Source organism: Alternaria ethzedia, assembly GCF_023757985.1.
Source record: "Alternaria ethzedia strain BMP 0044 chromosome Unknown scaffold_13, whole genome shotgun sequence".
Lineage (NCBI taxonomy): Eukaryota > Fungi > Ascomycota > Dothideomycetes > Pleosporales > Pleosporaceae > Alternaria > Alternaria ethzedia.
This window is the reverse complement of record NW_026056206.1, coordinates 605,551-627,873: the sequence shown is the minus strand read 5'-3', so window position 1 is coordinate 627,873 and position 22,323 is coordinate 605,551. Positions and strand designations below refer to the sequence as shown.

At 53.1% G+C, this 22,323-nt stretch overlaps 9 protein-coding genes across 9 annotated transcripts; 5 read left to right on the top strand and 4 right to left on the bottom strand.

Moving 5' to 3' along the window:
- Positions 1-252: 252 nt before the first annotated feature.
- Positions 253-1,886, bottom strand: J4E87_006070 (uncharacterized protein; the record flags this gene model as incomplete). Its single annotated transcript, XM_049377675.1, has 2 exons — positions 253-1,541; positions 1,598-1,886. 2 exons carry the CDS (start codon positions 1,884-1,886, stop codon positions 253-255), a joined length of 1,578 nt encoding a protein of 525 aa, XP_049232716.1.
- A 1,042-nt stretch (positions 1,887-2,928) lies between these two features.
- Positions 2,929-5,154, top strand: J4E87_006069 (uncharacterized protein; the record flags this gene model as incomplete). The annotated part of the gene is made up of 2 exons (XM_049377674.1): positions 2,929-3,960; positions 4,012-5,154. The coding sequence occupies 2 exons, from the start codon at positions 2,929-2,931 to the stop codon at positions 5,152-5,154; spliced, it is 2,175 nt and encodes a 724-aa protein (XP_049232715.1).
- A 401-nt stretch (positions 5,155-5,555) lies between these two features.
- Positions 5,556-7,059, bottom strand: J4E87_006068 (uncharacterized protein; the record flags this gene model as incomplete). Its single annotated transcript, XM_049377673.1, has 5 exons — positions 5,556-5,580; positions 5,632-6,442; positions 6,501-6,663; positions 6,727-6,935; positions 6,993-7,059. 5 exons carry the CDS (start codon positions 7,057-7,059, stop codon positions 5,556-5,558), a joined length of 1,275 nt encoding a protein of 424 aa, XP_049232714.1.
- Positions 7,060-8,381: 1,322 nt separating this feature from the next.
- J4E87_006067 (uncharacterized protein) lies at positions 8,382-9,141 on the top strand (the record flags this gene model as incomplete). Its single annotated transcript, XM_049377672.1, has 4 exons — positions 8,382-8,472; positions 8,538-8,857; positions 8,912-8,960; positions 9,011-9,141. The coding sequence occupies 4 exons, from the start codon at positions 8,382-8,384 to the stop codon at positions 9,139-9,141; spliced, it is 591 nt and encodes a 196-aa protein (XP_049232713.1).
- A 1,001-nt stretch (positions 9,142-10,142) lies between these two features.
- J4E87_006066 (uncharacterized protein) lies at positions 10,143-13,176 on the top strand (the record flags this gene model as incomplete). Its single annotated transcript, XM_049377671.1, has 4 exons — positions 10,143-10,146; positions 10,326-10,481; positions 10,624-10,769; positions 10,849-13,176. 4 exons carry the CDS (start codon positions 10,143-10,145, stop codon positions 13,174-13,176), a joined length of 2,634 nt encoding a protein of 877 aa, XP_049232712.1.
- A 2,222-nt stretch (positions 13,177-15,398) lies between these two features.
- J4E87_006065 (uncharacterized protein) lies at positions 15,399-16,516 on the top strand (the record flags this gene model as incomplete). Its single annotated transcript, XM_049377670.1, has 6 exons — positions 15,399-15,545; positions 15,610-15,787; positions 15,842-16,027; positions 16,093-16,186; positions 16,234-16,263; positions 16,321-16,516. The coding sequence occupies 6 exons, from the start codon at positions 15,399-15,401 to the stop codon at positions 16,514-16,516; spliced, it is 831 nt and encodes a 276-aa protein (XP_049232711.1).
- A 445-nt stretch (positions 16,517-16,961) lies between these two features.
- On the top strand, positions 16,962-18,448 carry J4E87_006064 (uncharacterized protein; the record flags this gene model as incomplete). The annotated part of the gene is made up of 3 exons (XM_049377669.1): positions 16,962-17,138; positions 17,173-17,520; positions 17,582-18,448. 3 exons carry the CDS (start codon positions 16,962-16,964, stop codon positions 18,446-18,448), a joined length of 1,392 nt encoding a protein of 463 aa, XP_049232710.1.
- A 163-nt stretch (positions 18,449-18,611) lies between these two features.
- Positions 18,612-19,835, bottom strand: J4E87_006063 (uncharacterized protein; the record flags this gene model as incomplete). Its single annotated transcript, XM_049377668.1, has 2 exons — positions 18,612-18,884; positions 18,936-19,835. The coding sequence occupies 2 exons, from the start codon at positions 19,833-19,835 to the stop codon at positions 18,612-18,614; spliced, it is 1,173 nt and encodes a 390-aa protein (XP_049232709.1).
- Positions 19,836-20,797: 962 nt separating this feature from the next.
- XYL1_2 (NAD(P)H-dependent D-xylose reductase (XR)) lies at positions 20,798-21,644 on the bottom strand (the record flags this gene model as incomplete). The annotated part of the gene is made up of 4 exons (XM_049377667.1): positions 20,798-21,095; positions 21,150-21,257; positions 21,316-21,445; positions 21,497-21,644. 4 exons carry the CDS (start codon positions 21,642-21,644, stop codon positions 20,798-20,800), a joined length of 684 nt encoding a protein of 227 aa, XP_049232708.1.
- Between the last annotated feature and the right edge of the window lie 679 nt (positions 21,645-22,323).

Below are 22,323 nucleotides of genomic sequence, written 5' to 3'. Positions count from 1 at the left end.
ATGTATACACAATAATACTCGTACTCATGTTCCGTTTTCCAATTGGCACTTTGTTCTCATCACCCGATTTCAGTGTTGCAGCATGACAAATGTACAAAGATAATATTGCGGTATAACGAGGGTATCAGGTCTGAATAATAATCATAGTGCTAGCTGGACCAACTCCACGCTGCTCGTGTGTCGTGTTGTACTCGTAATTCATAACTCATTATGTACTTCTCTGTAAACGTACCACCTCAACTGCAGCATCTGTCATAGGTTCATGGACATCTTCCTCGCTCGGACCGCTTGTAAGAATGCTCCGTAGCTCCAGGTCAGATCGTTGGCTCCCCTCATGTAACCCGTCACGCGGTCGAATTGCTCACTCATGCTTCCCTCAGCATCAACGTGCGTCTTGATGACCTCGAGGAATTGGTCGGCAGTGGTGTGCAGGCGCTCAATGACGGAGTGGAAGAGCGCGTCGGAGTCACCGTAGGTACCAACATCGACGAAGAGGGAAGAAGTTGCGAGGAGAGCTTCGAAGAATGGTAGACCGGTGTTGGAGATGGTTAGGTTACCGGCGACAGAGATGTGTGCTGCGGTGCGGTAGAGCACCTCAGCGGCTGACGAAGTGCACAAGAACCAGGGATTGCCACCACGGTTCGAGGTTCCGTATCCGTCGTAAACATCCTCGGGGTATCGACCAAGGCCAGTGCCTTCGAAAGAATCTTCTTCTATGTCGTCATCCTGGTCATCATTGGAAGGGCTGCTATTGATCGGGAAGCGATCGCGTTGGTCGCGAGTCAGAGCCAGAAGCGACATGAGCATCTCGTCAGACCATGGTGGATATACAACATCACTTTCGGAATCGCCTGCGGGTAGAGCGTGGAGCGAACCAAGGAGCAACCCACAGTCCAATCCGCTGCGCTGGCTTGACAGTGTCTCAACAAGATGGCCTTTCTGGGCATCCCAGAACTTGCCGAGGAAAGCCTCGATGTACCCAGCTTGCTCCTCGTACCAGGCCGCTGCACCCATGTCTCCGAATGTCCTTGCAAGGTCGGTGCCTTCCCTCAAACTTCTTGCGCTGACCATCAAGTTGAAAAAGTGCAGACCCTCAACTTCCTCCCAGAGATCGAAGCTCGACTGATTCCAGAAGTGGCTGACGTACTCCAGGTCAGCCTTGATGACACTACGTGGAGGCATCTCCACGGCATAGTATGGTCGGAAGAAGTCTTCAGCTGACTCCGAGCTCCAGAGCAAAGGGTGTGAAGCATTGTATTCGCGTAGATAGTGCATTAGCGTCAGCGCACGCAGGGCTGGGCCATCACGCTGAGGGCGTCCCCATGAGCCAGTAAAGGGTGTTCCGTCTACGTGGAACTTGGGTTCACCAAGCCCAGAAAGATCGTCAAAGGTACCGGAAGGGTTTGAGGTATGCTGGATATTGCTCGAGAGGGAGGTATACGCGTCGAGGACGTTAGAGAGTGCGGACCCGCGAGAAGAGGACGGTTCGTCGGCGTAGACATCTACGAGGGTGTTCATAGTGATCGCAGCATCGCGAACCCCTGTTCGAAGTGTATTAGTAGACGCTCAGTGGTAGGTATAGGTTGGTGTCACTCACATTGGAACCAGTAGTCTGGCTCGTCCCGACTCGGACTCGCTATGACCGTGCCATCGGCTACGCCCTTGCCTTGGATATTACTGCCACCGGGTGCGACATTTGCCAGGAGTTTGTCCAGAGCTATGCGCTCTTCCTTCTCGATCCATGCATCGAACGTGTCTTGCAGTGGTTGTTGCTGTGTTTGTGTTCGACTGGCGCCAACGAAAGTACTCAGCGGAGGGAGACGCGGTATTGAGAAGGCATAGGCGTGGTGGAGGAAGCCTGCAAGGAGGACTACGCGAGGAAGCATGGCAGCTGACTGTCGGATTGGCTGGGTAGGGCCGATGGACTAGGACACTGGAAGAAGTGTAGTGTAGTTAGCAGTTCATAACTAGCGCACAGTGGAGCAGAAAACAAAATGAGGAAGCAGAAAAGAGATCTCGTGGAGTCTAGGTGTTAGTAGTCGATCAAAGAGACACAAGAGCCGCCCATAGCCCCCGAGGCCCAAGGCGTCCATGCTCTGCGCTTCGGCGGTCATCCCTTTCATCGGCCGTGGTTCTCGATCACGATGATGACGGTAAGTCGCGTGCCAGGACTAGTGGAGTGCGTGGACGAGTAGGAGGCGGTGGACGGGGTCGCGCGGGCGGTCAATTGTCTTGTTTGACATGGCGGGTGATGTGTAAAATGCCACGCGAGCCGACGCCAACAACGTCACGCGACCCACTTCCGCGGATCTGGGGTAAGCATGCAAGGCACCTTCTGGCTGGGCGCGACACCAGAACATGCCGAGGTCTGCGCATAGTCGCACATGAAATTCGGATATGAACACAAGAAGTAAATGATGTCGACAGATGATACAGTGTCATTCAATGACTGTTTTGTCCGTTGGTTGACTCGTGGCATGGTACTTCTCCTTGTCTAGATCATGCCGAGGTACTACGGACTGCTCATCATTCAGACTAGCTGAAGCGCGTCAGCTCTGGCCGATGTCTGTCGACTATCGGTCTTGAATCGTAAGAAACACCATGATATGAGATGGCTATAGCCCGTATCGACAGCTTTCGATGGATTCCGACGTTCTCCGAGGTCCGGACGTATGAGGGGTCCAGTCGGCTACTTGCATGTAGCCGCAATGCACGTCGGTTGTTCCCGTCATCTCTGAGCTCATCAAAGTATCATCTGTCCGAACCAGACACTCAAACTGTGCAAAGACGGTAGGGGTATTCTTCATCATCGGCTTGTTTCTCTATTCCGCGGCTGAAACTCGGCTCGCGGTCGTCTCGACGGTTCTTTCCGTGGAAGTATTGGGGTCTATGACGTTCAATTGACAGCTCCGACACTCCCCATCCAGTATGCTATCACAGCAAGCGCGAGTGTTGCGCAACGTTCGGACGGCACGAAAACCTGGCCAACGGATACCCTGTGCTACTTTCTCGGTCTCTTCACGATACAGTAACTACGATGACACCATCCAAAATCTCAAGATCGGATCACACACTCGCGTTATATTCCAAGGATTCACCGGCAAGCAAGCTACTGCAAATGCAAAAGAGTCGATAGCATGGGGCACGAACGTTGTCGGCGGCGTAAAGCCGAACGGTTCAGGCGAGCATCTTGGGCTGCCTGTCCTGCCATCTGTGAGGGCTGCGATGGAACAGCTGAAACCTGATGCAACTGGAATCTACGTGGCAGCACACCAAGCAACCGCTGCAATTGAAGAGGCGATCGAAGCCGAGGTGCCGCTCATCGTTGCAGTCGCGGAGCATATTCCGTTGCATGATATGATGAGGATACATTCCATGCTACAGTCGCAGTCCAAGTCGCGGCTCGTAGGTGCCAACGCTCCAGGAATAATCTCCGCGATTGGAAGATGCAGGATTGGATTCCAACCACTTCCCACGTTCTCTCCCGGACACATCGGCATTGTGGCAAAATCCGGAACTCTCTCATACGAAACCGTCGGATCTCTGACAAGAGCTGGTGTTGGACAAAGTCTTTGTATCGCAGTAGGGGGCGACGTGGTGGCTGGGACCAATTTCGTTGACGCGTTGAAAGTTTTCGAGAGTGATGAAGATACAGAGGCTATCATCATTGTTGGTGAGCTAGGCGGTACAACAGAAGAGGAGGCAGCAGACTGGATCAAAGATTACAGAAAGCGTGTTAAGAACCCGAAACCCATCGCTGCTGTCATTGGAGGCTTTGAAGCTCCACCTGGTAAGGTTATGGGACATGCAGGAGCGTGGGTTGGTCTAGGAGAGGGTACTGCAGCTTCAAAGTACAAAGCGCTGGAGGATGCCGGTGTGACTATGGTAGATCACCCTGCCAAATTTGGCGGTGTGATGAAAGACATTCTTGCCAAGTCCGGTCGCAATGTGAGGAAAATTGTAGGTTGAAAGTGACAGGAGACCTAAGAAATGGACACTAACATCGACCAGGAGCAATCAGCAGCTCAACAGCGTCGTTCGTACCACACTTCGAGCTTCTCACGGCGGCCTGTCATTTCCACTACACCATCGATCCCACTCCAGCAAAGACGTTCTCTTCACCTTACCAAGGACCAGTCTACGAATCTTCTCGCGACATACAAGATCGACCTGACAACACCACCAGAGGGCTCGCCTTCGACACATTATGTAGGCATCTCCCCACACCGCTCAGCACGCAGTCCCTCAATCATAGCATCGCCCACAGCAAACCCTTCCAAACTGAACCAACGCATCCGCCGTTTCCCCTTCGACTACCGTTCAGGTCCCAGTAAAGAAGTCATCCAAGCCGCAATCGCACACATGCAACTGGACGCCGCCCCACCAATGGCCAAAGCCCAAACTGTCGAGTTGATCAACAACCTGTGGGCATTGTACAAGGAGAAAGAAGCAATCGACGCCCATGTCAAAGTCGCTTTATCCGTCGAAAGCGACGAGATACTCATTTACGAACCGTACTTGTTCTTCGACGACGCGGCCTTCAAATCCGGCAAGAGACAGGCCGATCTTCATGCTCTCCGTGACCAAGAGTCTGTCTCAGCAACAGACAGAGAAGCTGAAGAAGCCGGTATCGTGTACATACCGCTGGGGTCTCCTGAATTTCCGCCGGGGACTAGTCAGGCGGGGACACAGACGCCGCCGTCTTCTACAGCAGAAGAGGGACCGCGGAATTTGATCGGAACTTTGGTGAATGGCGCTGGACTGGCACTCAATACTATTGATACGCTGTCTCTGCGGCTTTCACAGCCGCCTTATTCTACTTCGGCCGCTAACTTCCTCGACACGGGTGGAAAGGCGACGTCCGCTACGATCAAGACGTCCTTCAAACTCATCCTGTCCGACCCCCGGGTGTCTGTAGTGTTTGTGAATATCTTTGGAGGACTGACGCTGTGCGACATGATCGCCGAGGGTATCATCATGGCGTTCAAGGAGATTGGTGTGGAGAAACCAGTGGTTGTCAGACTAAGAGGAACGAATGAGGAGAAAGGGCAAAAGGTACTGGAAGAAGCTAAACTGCCCATCCATGCATTCGACGACTTTGAAGAGGCGGTCAAGAAAGTGGGAGAACTGGCTAATGCGACCGGATCAAAGTGAGGACTAGCTTCATAGACACACAGATATATTTACATTGGCAACAGTGAAAATAGGGGGGGATATCAGATTAAAATACTCTACTGTTGACCACCCGGACAACCCAGTCTCCGCATTCACACAAGAACGAATGTGTTGCCGCTCCCGCCACTGAGAACAAGTCCCTGAAAAGTTCCTTTTTCTTTCCAAAAGGGAGCCAGCCACCGTTTGTCCTTTCGTGCAATAGCGTACAAGCCTCCTCCCCGTACGCCTGTAAAAAAAGATGAGAGAAAATTTGGGTGGTGGTGGTATCTGCGAACAAATCGAAATGAAGTAAAGCACGTTGGAACTCAAGCGCGGGGGGCGAGCCTCCAAATACCCAAAACATGCGCGAGACCGTAGGGTTCAAGGAAATGGTGGTGGGCTTATGCAAGGTATTGGAAGGCGGTGCTAGGTATCGTTAGTTGTGCTCAGATTTGAATGTGTTGAGTGGAGACATACCCTATGATTGCCATGACACCCATGCCGACAAGTGCTCTCCGTGTGACCTTCTCCTTGGTCAACTTCTGCTCGGTGGTGTAAGCAACCTTTGCAAGTTTGCTCATACGCTCGGCGGCGAGATCTTCCGCCTCCAAAACGTCCTCAATGCCACGCTTTGTCGACTTGGTGACATTGGCCGACGAGTCGCCTTCTAGCCGTTGTGCTTCTGCGACCATGCGCTTGGCCTCCTCGATCATGGCGGTAGGATCTTCTGGCTCGGGAAGCGCAGCATGGCTGTGAGGGACATCGACGGTGACGTTGGTGCTGGTCTTCTCAGTGTCGCCGTTTGTCTCCACGGTCTGCTCGACTTCGATATGAACTGTGCCCTCCTTGACGTCTGGCTCGGTCTTGGGCTCAGATACTGCCTCCTTCTCCTTCACATCGCCATCGACAGATGATGCGACTGACTCAGAAGGTGTGGTACCGTTCGCAATGATTGCTTGCAGAGCGCTCGATGGGGTAACGGCCTCGTCAGCCTTGGTAAGGTCAGGCTTCATGGCGCTTCTTGTGGCTCGCGACTTTCGTGGAGTCGCAAACTTTCGGCTGCTGGGAGTTGCGCCTCGGCTAGGTGATACAGATCGAGCCGAGCGGGCGCGAGTTGTGCGAAGACCGGGTGCGGGGAGAGTGACGGGTGTGGCGTTTGCGACGTCAAACTTTGGTGGCATCTGGATATGCGTGTTTGATTTGTCCTTGTTGCCCTTTTCGATCGGCGCGGGGTCTAGAAGTGCCTCAATCCAATGGCGCATAGAATATTCATCAGACAGCGCGAGAGCTAGAGGGACCCTTAGTTAGCGCGAGCTTTCGAGAACAGGTGAAGGTAAGTTACTCACCCTCTTCAGGCGCAATCCATACGCTTCCAGCAACCTCTTCGGCGCCTGCAGAGGGGAACGTCTTTTGGTACTTGCGCTCCATATCCTCCTCTACGACCGAAGCCCAAGGGAATGCAGCCTTGAACATGCCTGTCGCACTAATGTAGCCATCGCTGCTGCGTCGCTGTTTGTCGTGTTAGTCGCATCCTGAGCGAAATCTTGCGGCTTCTTTTTTCATAACGCGTACCATCAGAAAGTAAGATTCGGGGAAAGCCGAGGTCTTGTTCAATGTGAAGATGCCGGATCCTGTCAAGTCCTTGGGCAGCGGAACCCTCAGATGCGCGTAATCAAACGTGCCCATGTTCTCCGGCTTGGTCGCATTGGTAAGACCGCTGACGCCGGGCTTTACGCCGAGGTTTGTCTGTCCTAGTCGGCGCCTCTCGATGAGAATCTCAACTGCGCGCAATGATTAGATGACTGGTCGCAATGACGCGATGCGCAACGTATACGTACTGGCTGTGGATTCGGTGGGCTCGAGAAGAGGATTCTTCCTCTCGGGCAGGTTGCGGTGGGAGACCATTTTGGAGGTGTTGCCGGTAGGTCTTGAAGTTTGGCCTGATGTGCGCGTAGTAATATAACGCGTGTTGGCGATGAACGGAGCGCGCAGCGCAAAGGTGGTTGCGTGAAGATTTGACGGTTCCGTCCACGTATGACGCGCGCAATCGTCAGTAACAATGTACTGCCGGACCGAGTCGCGCGACGAGTGAAGACAGCTGGGTGTCGAATCGAGACGGGATGGCGACGTGGGCGAGGGCGTGGTGAAAGCGCGCGATCGACGTGATGAAAGGTGGTGCGATGCGACGGAGGCGGACAGGAAGGAGCGATGGGTGCTATCCCTGTGCACTAGCGCTCCCAGAACGAAGACCCCCAGCCACCCCGGACAGGTCTGCGCGAACGCAAAAGTTTCGCGGCAACCCTTTCTAGTGTATTTGCAATGCTAGTAGTGCTTACCGATTGGCCGTGCCGATATTGTCATGGCATAGCAGGCCCGAAGAAGCGTCGCCTGTCTTTCCACGGGCTCAATGGGGAAAGCGCTCAAAGTCACGCGTTTCCGCTCTTCTCTCGTGACGCGTTGCTCTGGACAGCACTGGGCATCTCCCTTCCACCGCCAAACACGGCGACCAATGCTCCCACTCGGTCTATGCAGCCTCAATTGATGCGGTTTAGAGAGAATGTCGGCGGCTAGGATGGCTAATCGCACTCGTGATCATTGGTCGCGCGCGGCAATACATGTTCACAACTAATTGAGGCGCTCAAAGTGACGGTATGCTCAAATCGCAAACCAGCGACAAAGACGATTTTTGTTCCAAATCGGTTCTTTGCCCGGGCATCACCTGGTACCATTCCTTTAGAATTATATCTCCGGGACGGGATGCATACGCTACCAGCGATGGCGCTAACCACGTCACGAAGCTCAAGCTCAAGCTCGAGAGCTTACCGACAAGTTGTCAGTCTGGTAGAAGCTCGCGACACGACCCTGCAGATACCGGTGGCCTGTTCCAAAAAGAACAAGAGAGGGGTCTGGTCCATGCTCGACCATGAGACAGTTCGTACGTCAAGAATCTTCTCTGCCTGAGGACAGGACCATGGCGGACATGGTCGTGTTGCAGCAAGAGTCTGGACAGCTGCGGCATATCTGAAGGGTCCCGCAAGCACCAGGAACGCAGCCAATCAGACGCGCCGACGTACTGGAGCGGTGAATGTGCCCCGCTAACCGCGAGGCTCAACACGAGGCCGCGCCCCTCATTCCTACAATTGACCCTTTGACTTCTCCACAACATTTCTTTTGTTGCCTTGCCCTAAACACCCACCCTCACCTCCACAGTACGCACCGATACAGCCATGGCCGACCACGCAGACGACCTCCACGCCGAGGCGACCGAGGGCTTCAAGGTTGGCGAGAAGAAGACGATTGACGAGTACCAGCAGCTGGGTAGGTTCCACAACTTCTCCGGGGAGCTAGTTACCTGCACACATGGCTAACACGCGCGGCGACAGACCAGAACGACGAGTCGCTCCAGAAGTGGAAAGCGTCCCTTGGTCTTGGACAAGGCAAGGACATCTCCGACCCCAACGATCCTCGCCGATGCATCATCCTCTCTCTCGCTCTCGAAGTCGAAGGCCGCGATGATATCGTCATCGACCTGCGCGCACCCGGTGCCGTCGAGGCTCTTGAGAAAAAGCCCTTCTCCATCAAGGAAGGTGCCCGGTTCCGCATGAAGGCACAGTTCAAGGTGCAACACGATATCCTGTCTGGTCTGAAGTACCTCCAGAAGGTCTCACGCATGGGTGTCAGCGAGAAGCTCCAGGAGATGATGGTGAGCATATCCGCCATAGAGGCGCATATGAGCAAGCACTAACAGCCATGACAGGGCTCATACGGTCCCAGCACTGAGGAGAAGCCATACTACGAGAAGAAGTGTATGTACACGCCCATGTTGTCTCCCACAACTCACTAATGCCTATTCTAGTCGAACCTGAAACTGCCCCCTCCGGTATGCTCGGCCGTGGCCACTACACTGCCGTCTCCAAGTTCGTTGACGATGACAACCACACCCATCTTCAATTCAAGTGGTCATTCGACATCAAGAAGGACTGGTAGTTTGCGATCGCACGCGTTTGGCTGAGGGGGTCATTCATGCAGCGATGTAGCGGAAGGTGTCATTTTCTTTCGATTGGAAGCGATGGATATCCAGGGCAGCTTAAGCTCCCACGAAGTAACGAAGCGACGGCCGACCATCTAGATGGACCCAACAAGTCCGGCTGGATGGCGCAAAGGCGAATTGAACAGCAGAAACGTTTCACAATTGGTCACTGCAATGTGTTGTCTTTCATCCTTGGTCTGCGTATGTCTGTTGCTCCTCGATATTGTAGAAGCGAAACCACCTGGCAGCTATCGTCTTCGCCTTGACCGTACGACCTGCCCACGCTCGGTCGCCGCTTCCAGATCCGATCTTCCGAGCCGAGATACTCAGGATGGAGATGTCCTGTTCCCATGGATCTGTCATGCATGCTTCCGCGGAGGGCTCTTGGGCATCATTCTCCATGTCTGTGTCGTCACTATCGGGCTCCTCCTGACGCTCGCGCCTACCCTCGCACTCAGCGATATGGAGCGTTACACCTGGCTTAAGCGCGACTTCTGCCGCCGCCGAGAAGCATCTGGACAGGCCTTGGGCTGAGAAGGAAGATGTTGAGGCATGCAAAGCGATTGGATTCACCAAGACGACTCTTTCCTCTTCCTCGGCATCGGCAGCGACACTGGTTCCAGCCCGACCATATGCGGTCAAGTAGGCTAACAAGGCCTGCACAGACGCACAGAATGTGAGCTTGACATGCCGTGTCGTGAGTAAGTTTTGAAGGGTTGGCGCAACCAACTGCTCCAGACCATCCGCGCCCTGTTCACCGTGATTGTGCAGTGATGTTGCAAGATCTTGGAGGAAGCTATCCCGACTCGAGCAAATGATCAGTAGTGTTGGACGTGTCTCTGACTGTGTGGTGAGAAGGTAGCGAAGCAAGGCCGGGAGGGTTAGCGGGTAGAGCACTGTTGGCGCGGGCGTTGGCGACATGACAGAACGGCTGCTTGTGGAAAGTTTGTCGGCTGTCATGTGTCGGTGCAGGTTGTCATCGGTATACTTATTCGGGGAGCACAGCTTGGGCTGGACGTGACAGGCGTGGAGGTGCCAATCGGCGGCAATACCCGCGCCCCGGGCCACCCCACTACGTCGGTTGGCCATCCATCAGAACACCCAGGGCATGCACGCCGCGACTTTCAATCACGATCACCAGGCCCAGAACCTGCTCCCTGCCTTGCCCGACTCTGCATAGTCGGCCTCCCGTTTGTGCGCAGAGACGAAGCGCGCACGCTCCGGACCGAAGCGCTGTCCCAGGCGCACGTCGCGGTCATGGAGTCCATCAGTCGCATATCGAGCTTGCTGGAGACAGGTATGGCGCCTTTCACATTTTTCATACAGATATGCTGCCCGTTCCTGCTCCCCGATCTGGGCTGCAGGCCTTTTGACCATGTAATTGCTTGGTGCCGCCGTCATGCATCCCTCGAACTTCGCTCACTGGTCTCTCTCTGCAGCTCGCGACCTCACCCTCGAAGCCGCCCGCGATGCCAGCAATGTCCGCCGAGCGCCGACAAAAGAGTTGCCCTCGGGCCAGCTCAAGAAGCTCCTTGACAGCAGATCAGAGCGCGATGTGCTCGAAGGACTGCGCAGAGTCGTCACTGTAGGAAGCCCCGCCACGGTCTCGAGACCAGCCCATTGGACGCTGTGGGACGTGTAGTAACTGACTACAGCGCATCTAGATGTCCTACCGACAGCCTCCTTCGCAAACGCTGCCCTTCTTCTCCCACGTGATCAAGAACGTCGCATCCCCCTCGCTCCAGGTCAAGAAGCTCGTCTACATCTACCTCCTCCAACATGCCGAACACGAACCAGACACCGCGCTCCTCTCCATCAATACGATACAGAAGTCGCTGACGGACACGAACCCTCAGCTTCGCGCCCTCGCCTTACGCGTCATGTCGAGCATAAGGGTGCCTGTCATTAGCCAGATTGTGAGCTTGGGCATAAAGCGCGGTTCTGGAGACATGTCAGCATATGTCAGGAGGGCAGCAGCTCTGGCAATACCGAAGTGCTACAGGCTGGATCCGAACACCGAGCCGCAGCTACTGGAATACCTTTCGACACTACTGGGCGACAAGCAGTACTTCGTGACAGGAGCAGCTGTATCATCTTTCTTGGAGCTATGTCCGGACCGTCTGGATCTCATACACCCGCACTACCGCTCATTGGTTCGAAAACTTGTTGACATGGACGAGTGGGGGCAGTTGGCTACACTGCGCCTGATGATGATATATGCAAGGAAGTGCTTTCCGCGCCGGACGAGGAAGGTCAAGAAGGCAGCTGGGGTCACGACAAATAGCAAGCCTGCGCAGTCGACGAAAGGCTTCTACGATTCAGAAAGCGATTCAGAAGAAGAGGAAAAGGAACAAGAACAGGATATGGAAGAGATTGCTGTGCTGGATCCCGACCTCGAACTGCTGCTGAAAGGCTGTCAGTCACTTTTGCATTCTCGGAACGCGGCTGTGGTGATAGCGGTGGCAAGGACGTACTTGTATCTCGGTACCCCAGAGTATCTGACTCAGGCCATTGGCCCGCTGATATCCCTCTTGAGATCTGCGGGAGACATTCAGCACATCGCACTGTACAACATCGTGCAAGTCTGCCTGACACACCCGGAGCCATTCGTCAAGTTCTACACACATTTCTTGGTGCGATCAACCGACGCGCCACATATCTGGCAGCTCAAACTGGAACTGCTTACTCTGATATTCCCTCATGCACCTCTAAGACTACAGAGCCTGATCTTGGCCGAGTTGAGCCATTTCTCCCATTCTGGGAGCTTGGATCCAGCATTGGTCAAAGAATCAGTGCGCGCAATCGGCCGCTGCTCGCAGAGCCCTGCAACAAGCCCACAGACCTCCGCAAGATGTCTGAAGCTGTTGCTAAAGCACATAGGATCGGCCGATACTCATCTGGTAGCCGAATCGCTGGAAGTCATCCGACATCTGATCCAACGAGACCCGAACGCTCACCGAACAACTGTGGTCCGGTTAGCGAAACATCTTGATGCAGCAACGAGCCCCCAGGCACGAGCAAGTATTATATGGCTGGTCGGAGAGTTTGCAGGGATCGATCCAGAAAACAACATCGCCGCTGATGTCTTACGTATCCTCGTCAAAGGCTTCGCGGATGAAGCTGAGCCGGCAAAGCTCCAAATTGTACTGTTGGCAGCGAAGGTCTATGTGCATCACGTAACTGCAAACCCGCCTCCAGAGCCGAAAGTGGAAGAGCCCAAACCGAGTCCGTCCCTCATGGATGATTTCCAGGAAGATCAAGGCGGCTTTAGGGACGAGCATCTTGAGTCCGCCCCACAGAATGCGGAGCCTGAAGAGGAGAAGCCGCACATTGTTGAAGCCCTATACAACTACGTGCTCCTGCTCGTGAGGTACGACACCTCGTACGATCTCCGCGACCGCGCTCGCGTCTACAAAGCGCTTCTGGCGACACCAACATCGACACAACTCGCGTCACTCTTACTTCTTGCGCCGAAACCAGTGCCACACACACCCAGCCCGAGTGAAACAAGAAAGGGCTACGTGCTCGGCAGCGCCAGTCTTGTCATCGGCGACGAAGGCGGTGTAGGTGGTTTACGAGGCTATGAAGACCTGCCCCGTTGGGTCAAAGAAGGTGACGAACCGGATCCAGCTCTACGCGACGAGGTCGTCTCAAACTCTTCTTCGACATACGTATCGGCATACGAGACCGCGAAGAACATGTCAGCGGCGGAAAGATTAGACGCTGCAGCAGGTGGTAGTAGCAGGATGACGCCAGACAGCATGTTGAGCCCACGAAGTCTGAACGGTATGGGTGGAGATTCTAGTATGGGTGGTGCAAGTAAAGTACCGCAGAAAGAGAAGACGCTCGACGACTGGCTGGCCGAGGAAGAAGAGGAGAGCAGCAGTGAAGAGGAAACGGACGAAGAGGAAGATACTGAGGAGGAGAGCGAATACGAAACAGACAGTGAAGAAGAGACTGATGACGACGAAAGAGGGAACCTCATCAAGTAAATGTGGAGGTACCAAGCGAATGATCACCTTCATGCCTGCTTGACAGTTTACACATTATTTCAGGCCTTGTAGCCAGTCGCTACCAAGTATGAAGATGGCTGTGAACCAAACATTCTATCAATAGGCGTGTGCAACAGAACAGGTAGTGACGGTTTTCCCGCCTGGATTTGTAGCATCTTGCCAGAGCCGTGCCTCATCATCAACACCACTGTGTTTAGTCGTTGCTGTCATCTCAGATACATCATCTCGCAGTCGCAGTTCAAATGCCTCCTTGACGTGGTGTCGGCTATGTGAATCCGGTGGTGCTAATTCGTTGCTCTTACAGCCAGCGTCATCCCGGCTGTTGCTGCGGAAGCGGGAACTCAAGAGGCTAGGGAGGTAGCGCGCGAAGAACGGCCTCAGAGCGGGAGCGCATGCGCAAACTATGCCAGCATTGACTTCGGCGAAACACCACTGAAATTGTTCGACCGCCTCCCACGTGTAATCGGCAGAGACCATGAGAGGATTCAACAGGGTCGTTCGACGAATTGCGACGGCACAGACGCTACGAGTAAGGTCAGTCCGATCTTGTTCGACAACTGAGATGACTTACAATCCACCGGTCGCGAAAATAGCGCATACAGTGATCTTTTGTCTCCGCGGCATCTGTAGTCGTGCTACAATGGGTATCGGAAGTATCAATGTCAAGACATCAATTATAATGTTCAGGACGGAGAGCGCCATGTACTTGGTCAGCTGATCAAGACATGTAGCCCCGGGTACAAGTCTAAGATCCCATGTCGCAGCTATCGGTCTGCAGCCGAAGATACTGACGAGATCGTAGACCGTGGCGTAGATTACAACCACCGCCACGAGGATCCAAACTAGTGTGCGGAACCATACTTGTGGCGAAAGGCGTAGATAGAACAGCAGTATCGAAAGTTTTGAGAATGCGATGCTGGTAGCGTATAGGGTCGTGCCGACCAGTGTCCACTGCGTGTTTCGTCAGTGTCGCAGCTGGAATGTTGCAACGAGTGTACCTGCCTTTTGGAAAGGAACCATGTACTCGTCTGTTTTGACTTCCCACATATGGTAACCTAAGCCGGACTTCATATCTGCGTCACAATTAGCCTTGCAAAGGAGAGTGACGGCGATTGAATATACGCGGAAAATTGCACCCCAGCAGCGCAAGGCTGCAAACCATTGCACACACTACTATGTCTGAACACCGAGAGTTAGCACGATCACTTTTTTCAAGATTCGTAGACCATTGGGGAGACCCACAATCGTTGAGACGGATACCCAATTTGGTGACATACGCTCGTGTAAAGAGCTGTAGGATCACGGCTACCAGAGCAATCATCGTTGTAGATACTCCAACGGCGGCGAGTTCTCTATGAAGGTTCGGAGGGTTGACTGTATGTCTGGTTTGACCAGGTGGTGGTACCGCCATGTAGACTGACGTCGCACTCATCCTCGCCAATCTAGAAAGCGAGCGCGGGTTGAGATACGCAGGGTGACAGTCGAGGCGAGAGGCGCATGCTTATAACCTCCGAACTGATCAAGCCAATCACAAATCCTACCTGCGCCTCATTATCGCATGGCACCGCTGGACTGGTTACGACTGTCAACAAATCTAGGTACTGGTAACCGCATTTCGGATGGTTCGATTCCGGTAGGTATCTGCAGGGCGAACTCGCATCCATGAGCCTGGTTAGACCATCTTCACTCATATCCGGCATCGCTCGTTCTATCAGAATGTCTGCGTCATCTGCCCTCGGGTATGGATGAAAGAAATCTGACTACACATTGTTCTACCGTCGACAATTGCATGATTGCATGTGAGAGGAGCAGACGAGTACCAAACGAATGAACCTTGAAGAACACTGGTTTAGACGATATGATCGTGCGATTGATTGTCTGTGGAGCTGGCGCCCAGCGGCGATGGGAGATGGATCGCGCTAGTTCCGGGGATGTCCCAAATGAGCAGCCACGAGCGGCACACAACTCCGCGCTCCACCAAAGGATCTCTAGTGCTAAGACTTTAAATGGGTCGTAGTATCCCATGTGGGAACCTAGTTAGGAGCTCGGCATATGAACATGCGGCGCGGTTGTGCTAGCGACTCGTGGCTCGCAGCCTTGAACGAGGGTTTGCATATGGCTGTTGAACCGTGAGATATATGAGCGGCACATCGCTGTCGCACTGATGTTACCTGATATCTCTCATATCCTGACTTATCGATATGAACGGCACCGCTAAGACTCTCCCATATGCTGTCAATACCCTCCCTTTCTTGGGGAGGGTTATCGCTGTTACTGGCGCCAGCCGCGGACTGGGCCTTGCTGTTAGCAAGTACTTGCTGATACGAGGTGCCACAGTATCTATGTGTGTAAGTGATGTTCCTATATTTAACATGTGTGAAACGTATGCTGACTTCGTACACCAAACTTCAGGCAACGTCGGTTGACAATCTGTCAAAAGCCACCAAAGAGATCGACGCTGAGCTTCCAGACGCCAAGGACCGGTACTGGACGTGCGTTGTAGATATCGCCAACCTAGACAGTGTTCGGTCTTGGATCGAGGAGACCGTAGCTAAATTTGGAAAGCTCGACGGTGCCGCAAACGTCGCTGGTGAGCTCAATTGGCCTTCGGGATGCTGGACGTATTTCTGATCGAGTCGTCTAGCTGTGGAGCAACGCGAGATCTTCCCTATAACCGATCTCGACCCAGAATATTTCGCTAGGCTGCTCAACGTGAACGTTGTTGGTACTTTCCACTGTTTGAAAGAAGAAATGAAGGTTATCAAGGACGGTGGCTCAATCGTCAATGTTGGAAGCATCGCGAGCCACTACGGAACGCCTGGCACGTCAGGTAAATACTGAGGTTTCCCAAATGCATACGAAACATACGCTAACTTTGCATTTCCACCTTTGAAGCATACGTCGCCGCCAAGCACGCGCTCATTGGTCTTACGAAAGTTGCAGCTTTTGAAGGAGCGTCGAGACGAATCAGGGTCAACGCGCTGTGCCCGTAAGTGACTTGGATAGCTAGAGAGGACCCGAGCTAACTGTAGACAGCGGGTGCTTCAACACAGAGATGATGACGAAGTGAGTTTTGTTCTGTACAAATTGATCGTGACACATTCGCTGACTTCCGATACTTAGGCCTTTCAACTCAGCCGCTGGTGAATTCCATCTGAATAAAGACAACATTCCATGTATCTTGAACCGCGAGCTTCCAGAAACATGGGAGATCGCAGGATCGGTCGCTTTCCTGCTCGGCGATGAGGCCGCGCACGTTACGAAAGCGTCATGGTCCATTGATGGTGGCTGGGTCGAGAGTAATTACAGCTCGGGCTGAAGATGTAAGTGGTATGAAGATCATGGAGTTTCGGGTTTCAGTGTATCGATGCAGCGTGCGCGGCTGTTGAGCTGTAGAAGTGCACATCGCAGTTTCTCCCGAGGTTGCGCGGTCGCGTTCTCGGGTTTCGCGTCGTCATCGTGGCTCAAGCGCCAACCGTAGTTAGCTCAATCCTTATCGCTATCATCCCCTGGCACCTCCCTGGCTGCACCTTCTTTCCGACGGGATAGGGTCACGTGTATCTGCTCTGATGCTTCCAGCGTCTCCGTCGGAAAACGCAGCAATGTGTCTTCGTGCGTATCGTTCCGTGAGATGACGCCTGGGACTGCATACAAGACTATCTATAAAACAAGTCCCCAGACATTCAGCAAGATGGAGAGCACAGGCAACGCCAAACATCATCTTTCGCGTCGACCAGTACAGCTGCAGCGAGACAGACACAATCATGCCTCTTCCATACGCAGACGCGGACGTTACGCAATTGCAGCGCGATGCGGACGACACTCTGCTCACATACGGGACCGCATTCCATCCTGAGATAATCACCTCTACCGATGGCATCAACGTGCAGACAGCATCGGGTCACCGAATGATGGACGTTAGTGGTTTCAAGCTCTGGAATGTACCAGGTATATAACGCTAATTGTTTCATTTAGTTTACCTCTGGACAGATGAGCACTCTGATCGGACACGGCCATCCTGAGGTTGTGAAAGTGATTGCGGATCATGCGCAACATCTCGATCATCTCTTCAGTGGGATGATCAGTCCTCCAGTCATCAACCTTGCGAAACGGCTAACTGGTGTTGCACCGGTTGGACTCGACAAAGCTTTCTTTCTCAGTACGGGCGGCGAAGCGAACGAAGCCGCGATTCGGCTGGCCAAATTCTACACTGGCAAATGGGAGATCGTCGGTCTGGCTGCCTCATGGCATGGCATGACAGGCGGGTCGCTCGGTGCTCAGTATCACGCCGGACGGTCAGGCTACGGTCCCAACATGATTGGGGTATGTGTATCTGCGTTAACTGCATGTGAGACATACACTGACCTCATGCGCCTACATTTAGAACCTAGCGCTGCCAACACCCAACTCCTATCGGTCGATCTTCAGACACGCTGACGGTACGCATGATTGGAAGACTGAATTGAACTACGGCTTCGATCTTGTAGACAAACACTCCTGCGGCTCACTCGCAGCGGCTATCGTTGAGCCGATCCTATCGAGTGGCGGTATGCTGGAGCTTCCCCCTGGATATCTGAAGGCCTTGAAGAACCACTGTACCGCTCGAGGCATGCTTCTCATTGTTGATGAAGCACAGACAGCACTTGGCAGAGCTGGCGATATGTTCGCATTCACACACCACCCCGAGGACGAAAGCGTAGTACCGGATATCGTGACACTCAGCAAGACGCTTGGAAATGGCATACCGCTCAGTGCTGTCTTAACTTCGAACCCCATCGCACAGCATGCCAAAGATAACGGCTTCTTGTTCTATACTACCCATATCAACGATCCCCTTCCAGCTGCTGTGGGCGACAAGGTTCTCGAGATCGTTATGAGAGACGAGCTTTGCGCTCGTTCCAAGAGGCTCGGTGTCAAGCTCCAAGCAGGACTCAGCAAATTGCAGTCACGCTACGGTTGCATTGGCGACGTTCGTGGTCGCGGTCTGATGGCTGGAATGGAGATTGTGGGCGACAGAAAGACAAAGGTTGGTGCCCCGGAAGTCGGGGCCGCAGTATCAACAAAGATCGCAGAGATGGGCTTGTGGGCTCAGCTAGCCACGATGGCATCGTTTGGTGGAGTATTCCGGATAGCGCCACCCATTACAGTCACGGAGGAGCAAATCAATCTCGCCTTATCAATCATTGAGGAAGCGCTTGCAACAACTCCGGGTACGATGCCACTCTACACTGATGTCACCGCGCACTTGTAATGTAGATTCGTTCACATCCAAGAAATCCGTTTCACCTGGCTATCATATTCAGAACTCATATGGACTCTTCTTGGTGGAGATAGGGTCCCTTAGTGGAGTGTACACTTCTGTTGGCGATCGGTGGTCATCTTCGCAAGCCATGCTATCTCTTACTTCGAGTACCTCAGGTGTACAAAGAGTCAACGCGTTTTTCAAGTTTCCTCTTGTCGTTCAACTCACTCTCCACCTTGTTCAACTTTGTCTCCGTAGCCGCTTTCGTTGCCTGCTCGGTCTGTACCCTTGCCTCGGCATCTAGCAAGGCCTTTTCGAGATCAGATCTCGACTGCAGAGCTTCGTTGAGTGACATGGCCTGCGCATTTAGTGCGTCTTGGAGCGCTGATTCTGTCTCTTCTAGGCCCTCAATTTCCTGTCGTACGACGCGCTTCAAGCGGCCACACTGGGGTGGTAGTCAGTTTCGATGCATTCTGCTATCCCGAACGCGACTTACCAATAGTACTGGGTCTTCCTTTTCGTCTTCTCCCGCGGCTTCATCGCTTGCAGGCCTCTTCCTCTTGGGCTTGGATGCATATTCGGACATCTCTGGTACAGGTTCATGTTTCACATTCGGTTCCTGACGATAGGTCTTCGTTTTCGGGAGTGGTTTCGTGGAAACGTTGTTGTGTCGATGTACCATGTTATCAAGCGCCCGTATAGAATCATTCTCAGGTGCTTTGAGTGGCAGGAATACCAAGAGCTCCTGCTTAACAAGCGTCTCCTTCTCAAGCTCCTCGTCGAATTCGATTCCGGATCTGTCAGACTCGGATTTGGTGATGTCGCAAGCAGTCGTTGGGAGAGCTAGAAGAGCGCGCGCTGGCTTCTTCTGCTCCATACTTGCCTCGATGGCGATGATCTTACATGCTTTCTTTAGCAATTCCAGTCCATCGATTGTCAATGTAAGTCGTTCAAGACCAGGAGTATTCTGCTCGAGGAAATAGTACAAGACCAGGAATCGAAGTGACTTGCGCCAATTGCCGCTGCCTACCTTATCAAGGCAGTTGAAAGGTTCATGATACTCGATTTCTCGAAGCAGCTTCAAATCATTCTCTTCTTGCTGTTGATGTAATTTGACGACATAGCCATCGTCAAAGTAGAGGTTCACCAGATTGGACTGGCCGCTCGAAGAAGACCTGTGTACTCGTGCGTAAACACGGGCTCCACTAGCATTCTTTTGAATGCCAATCAGCAGCCTCTTTTCTTGCTTGTCCTCCTTCTTGCGGCTTGCTACATGGAATTTTAAATTGGCCTTCGTGGCTGTGGGCAGGTATCGGAAGTTTGTCCGCCACTCATTGTCTTTGGCGATCTCTTCGTGGAGCTCTTGCAAATCATAGTTAGGGCGGATGTTTTTCATTGCTTAAGTCTTCCTGGATAGATGTTCCGGTAGTAAGAAGTACGGGTAGACGGCGACTGATCACGGCGTTTGCGTAGATAGGTGTGGGTGTACTGCCTGCAGTAAAGGCTGTTAAGGCTAAAAGGGTGCGTAGGACGAGGCTGAGTAGTAGTGAGGAGAAACAAATATGTACGACAATGAGTGTGGAGCTGCTAGCGCAGCTAGTAGCAGTCGTAGGTGTGTGTAAGTAGGTAAAGGTGAACTGAGCGAGACAAGTCCACAGGTGGATATGACGGGCGCTTCGACACCTCCAGGGCAGTCAAATCACCACGAGCTCCGATCGACCTCACCTTACACCGCGATCAGGTCTCTTACACCTGATTTCTACTGCGGTACATCGTCGCGGTAATTATCTCTTCCGCCTAAACCTGCATAGCCAGACCATTTCGGGCCCCCGGGCCAACGAGGGTCCCGTGTTTTCTTGCTTTCATTGTATTCCCTATTTTTACGTTCCTTTTCTTTCTCCAGACAGCGTGGACACGGTTGGTTACTTCGAATAGGGGTGTCGTTCACGACGTTGTTGCATTGACGCTGTATGAGGCCATGTTGGGCTCGTGGACATAGCGTAAGAGGATGTATAGAACGGAGCAACCTGTGCTGGCATGAGTGTAGTATGTAGTGGCGAAGGCACATTGTTAAGTCTAATATTCAGGAAATGTATATGAGAAAGCAACTTCAGTCTCGCGCATTGCTTTAGTATGTCGCGCGCGTGAAGAGTTGGCACCAGTGATTGACAGCGACGTGAATTGGTATGTGAAATGGCAAAAGTTTGACATTTTCGTGCTAGCAAACCAGCGTAAGATAATATTTACAGTAAAGAAGTCGCCAGGGAAGTGAACGACCCTTGGAGTTCTCACACCCTTGCACCATCACAGCATCTGCGTCACCGCCTCAGGAAGTTGATTCTTTCCACGATGGAAAGCTTACGGGCAGTTGACGGTGATAGATGCGGAGCCGGTGGAGAAGTAACCCTCAGTGGCGACGATCTGGTAGTAGTGACTACCAAGGGTCATGCCCTTGCTGGCCCAGGCGTCAAAGTGAGTCTTCATGTTGACAGATCCGCTGGAACGCTTGTTCTGGCGAACAGACCAGTACTGCTGAAAGGTCCTAGTTCCATCGATGGATGGCTGGTTGGTACGGGTCGACTGGGCGATCTTGTAGGAAGAGCCGTCAGCGGTCAGAGTACCCTTGTTCGAGGCTTGGGAAGATGGGTCGTAAGTTCTGGGCGATGTTAGTGCATGTCTCTCATGCAGTCCGTACAGAGGCATTGCTCACCCGAAGTTCTCAACGACGTAGTACTCAACGAGCGGGTTGCGAGTCCAGCCGTAGATGGCAAGGTAGGAGTTGCCGTTGGGGTTGTAGGTGCCCGAGTAGGTGATGGTACTGTTGCATGGTTAGCAAAGGTCTCACGTCAAACATGCAGTTACTTGGGATGACATACCGGGCGGATCCAGGGTTCCATCCCTTTCCACCGACGAAGTTGCCACCGCTTCCCCAGTTGACGCTGTAGCTTCCGCCAGCACCGTTGGTGTAGGTGACGCGGGAGCCACCATCAGTCCACCAAGAGTAGACTAGACACATGATCAGCTATGCTCAACATATTGCTTCATGGTACGACTTACAGCAGCCGTTGTGAGTTCCCTCAGCGTTGGGAGTGCTCTGGCGGGCAACAAGGTCACTAGGCGAACGAGCGGCTACATCAGTGGCGGGAGCAGCGAAAACGCCAGTGGCCGCAATAGCAGCAGTGACGAGGGAGGTGAAAGAGACCATCTTGAATATGAGTTGCTTGTGGTAGGAAGCGAAGAGATGTTTGATCGTGGTGGTGATCTACGAGGCGACTCAAGATGGCTTTATATGCCTTGCTCCACTACACACCGCGGCTTGGTGGTTCAATGGGGTAGCCCCGGGTCTGCTGGCGGAACCAAGACAAACATTCTCGCCATCACTACGGCCGTCCGTCTCTTAGCAGCTAGGATGTAGATCAAGTGCTGCGATAGGAGAAACACCACTATGCCGGGCTTGGCTTCTGGAAAGAAAGGCATGCGAAATGCCGGCGCAGCGTCCGGTGTGATTGGTCTGTAACTTGAAACAAACGGTTACGGGACAAGACCGGGCGGTCATTAACCTACATGTCAATATCTCCGTGGTGGAGTGGGCTTCGGGTCATGGCGGCGCTACGACTGTCCTGGCGAGCACCCATCCACGTGTGCTCCCAAGCTCTATGGCATGCATATGCCAAGCTCTCCGCCTTTACAATCTTCCTGCGGTTAAAGAACGTCTTGGCGTGAACACCGAACAGTGGAGTTGTAAGTTGGTAATCTATGTGAAGCCGCGTGACACGTGTGGCGCTTCCAAGGCTAGAAGTGGCGGCAGAAGGCGCATCTCTTACACATTGTATGGTGATTGCTCGATATCCAAGAAGCTTAGCAGGCTATGCAGTACTTCAGGC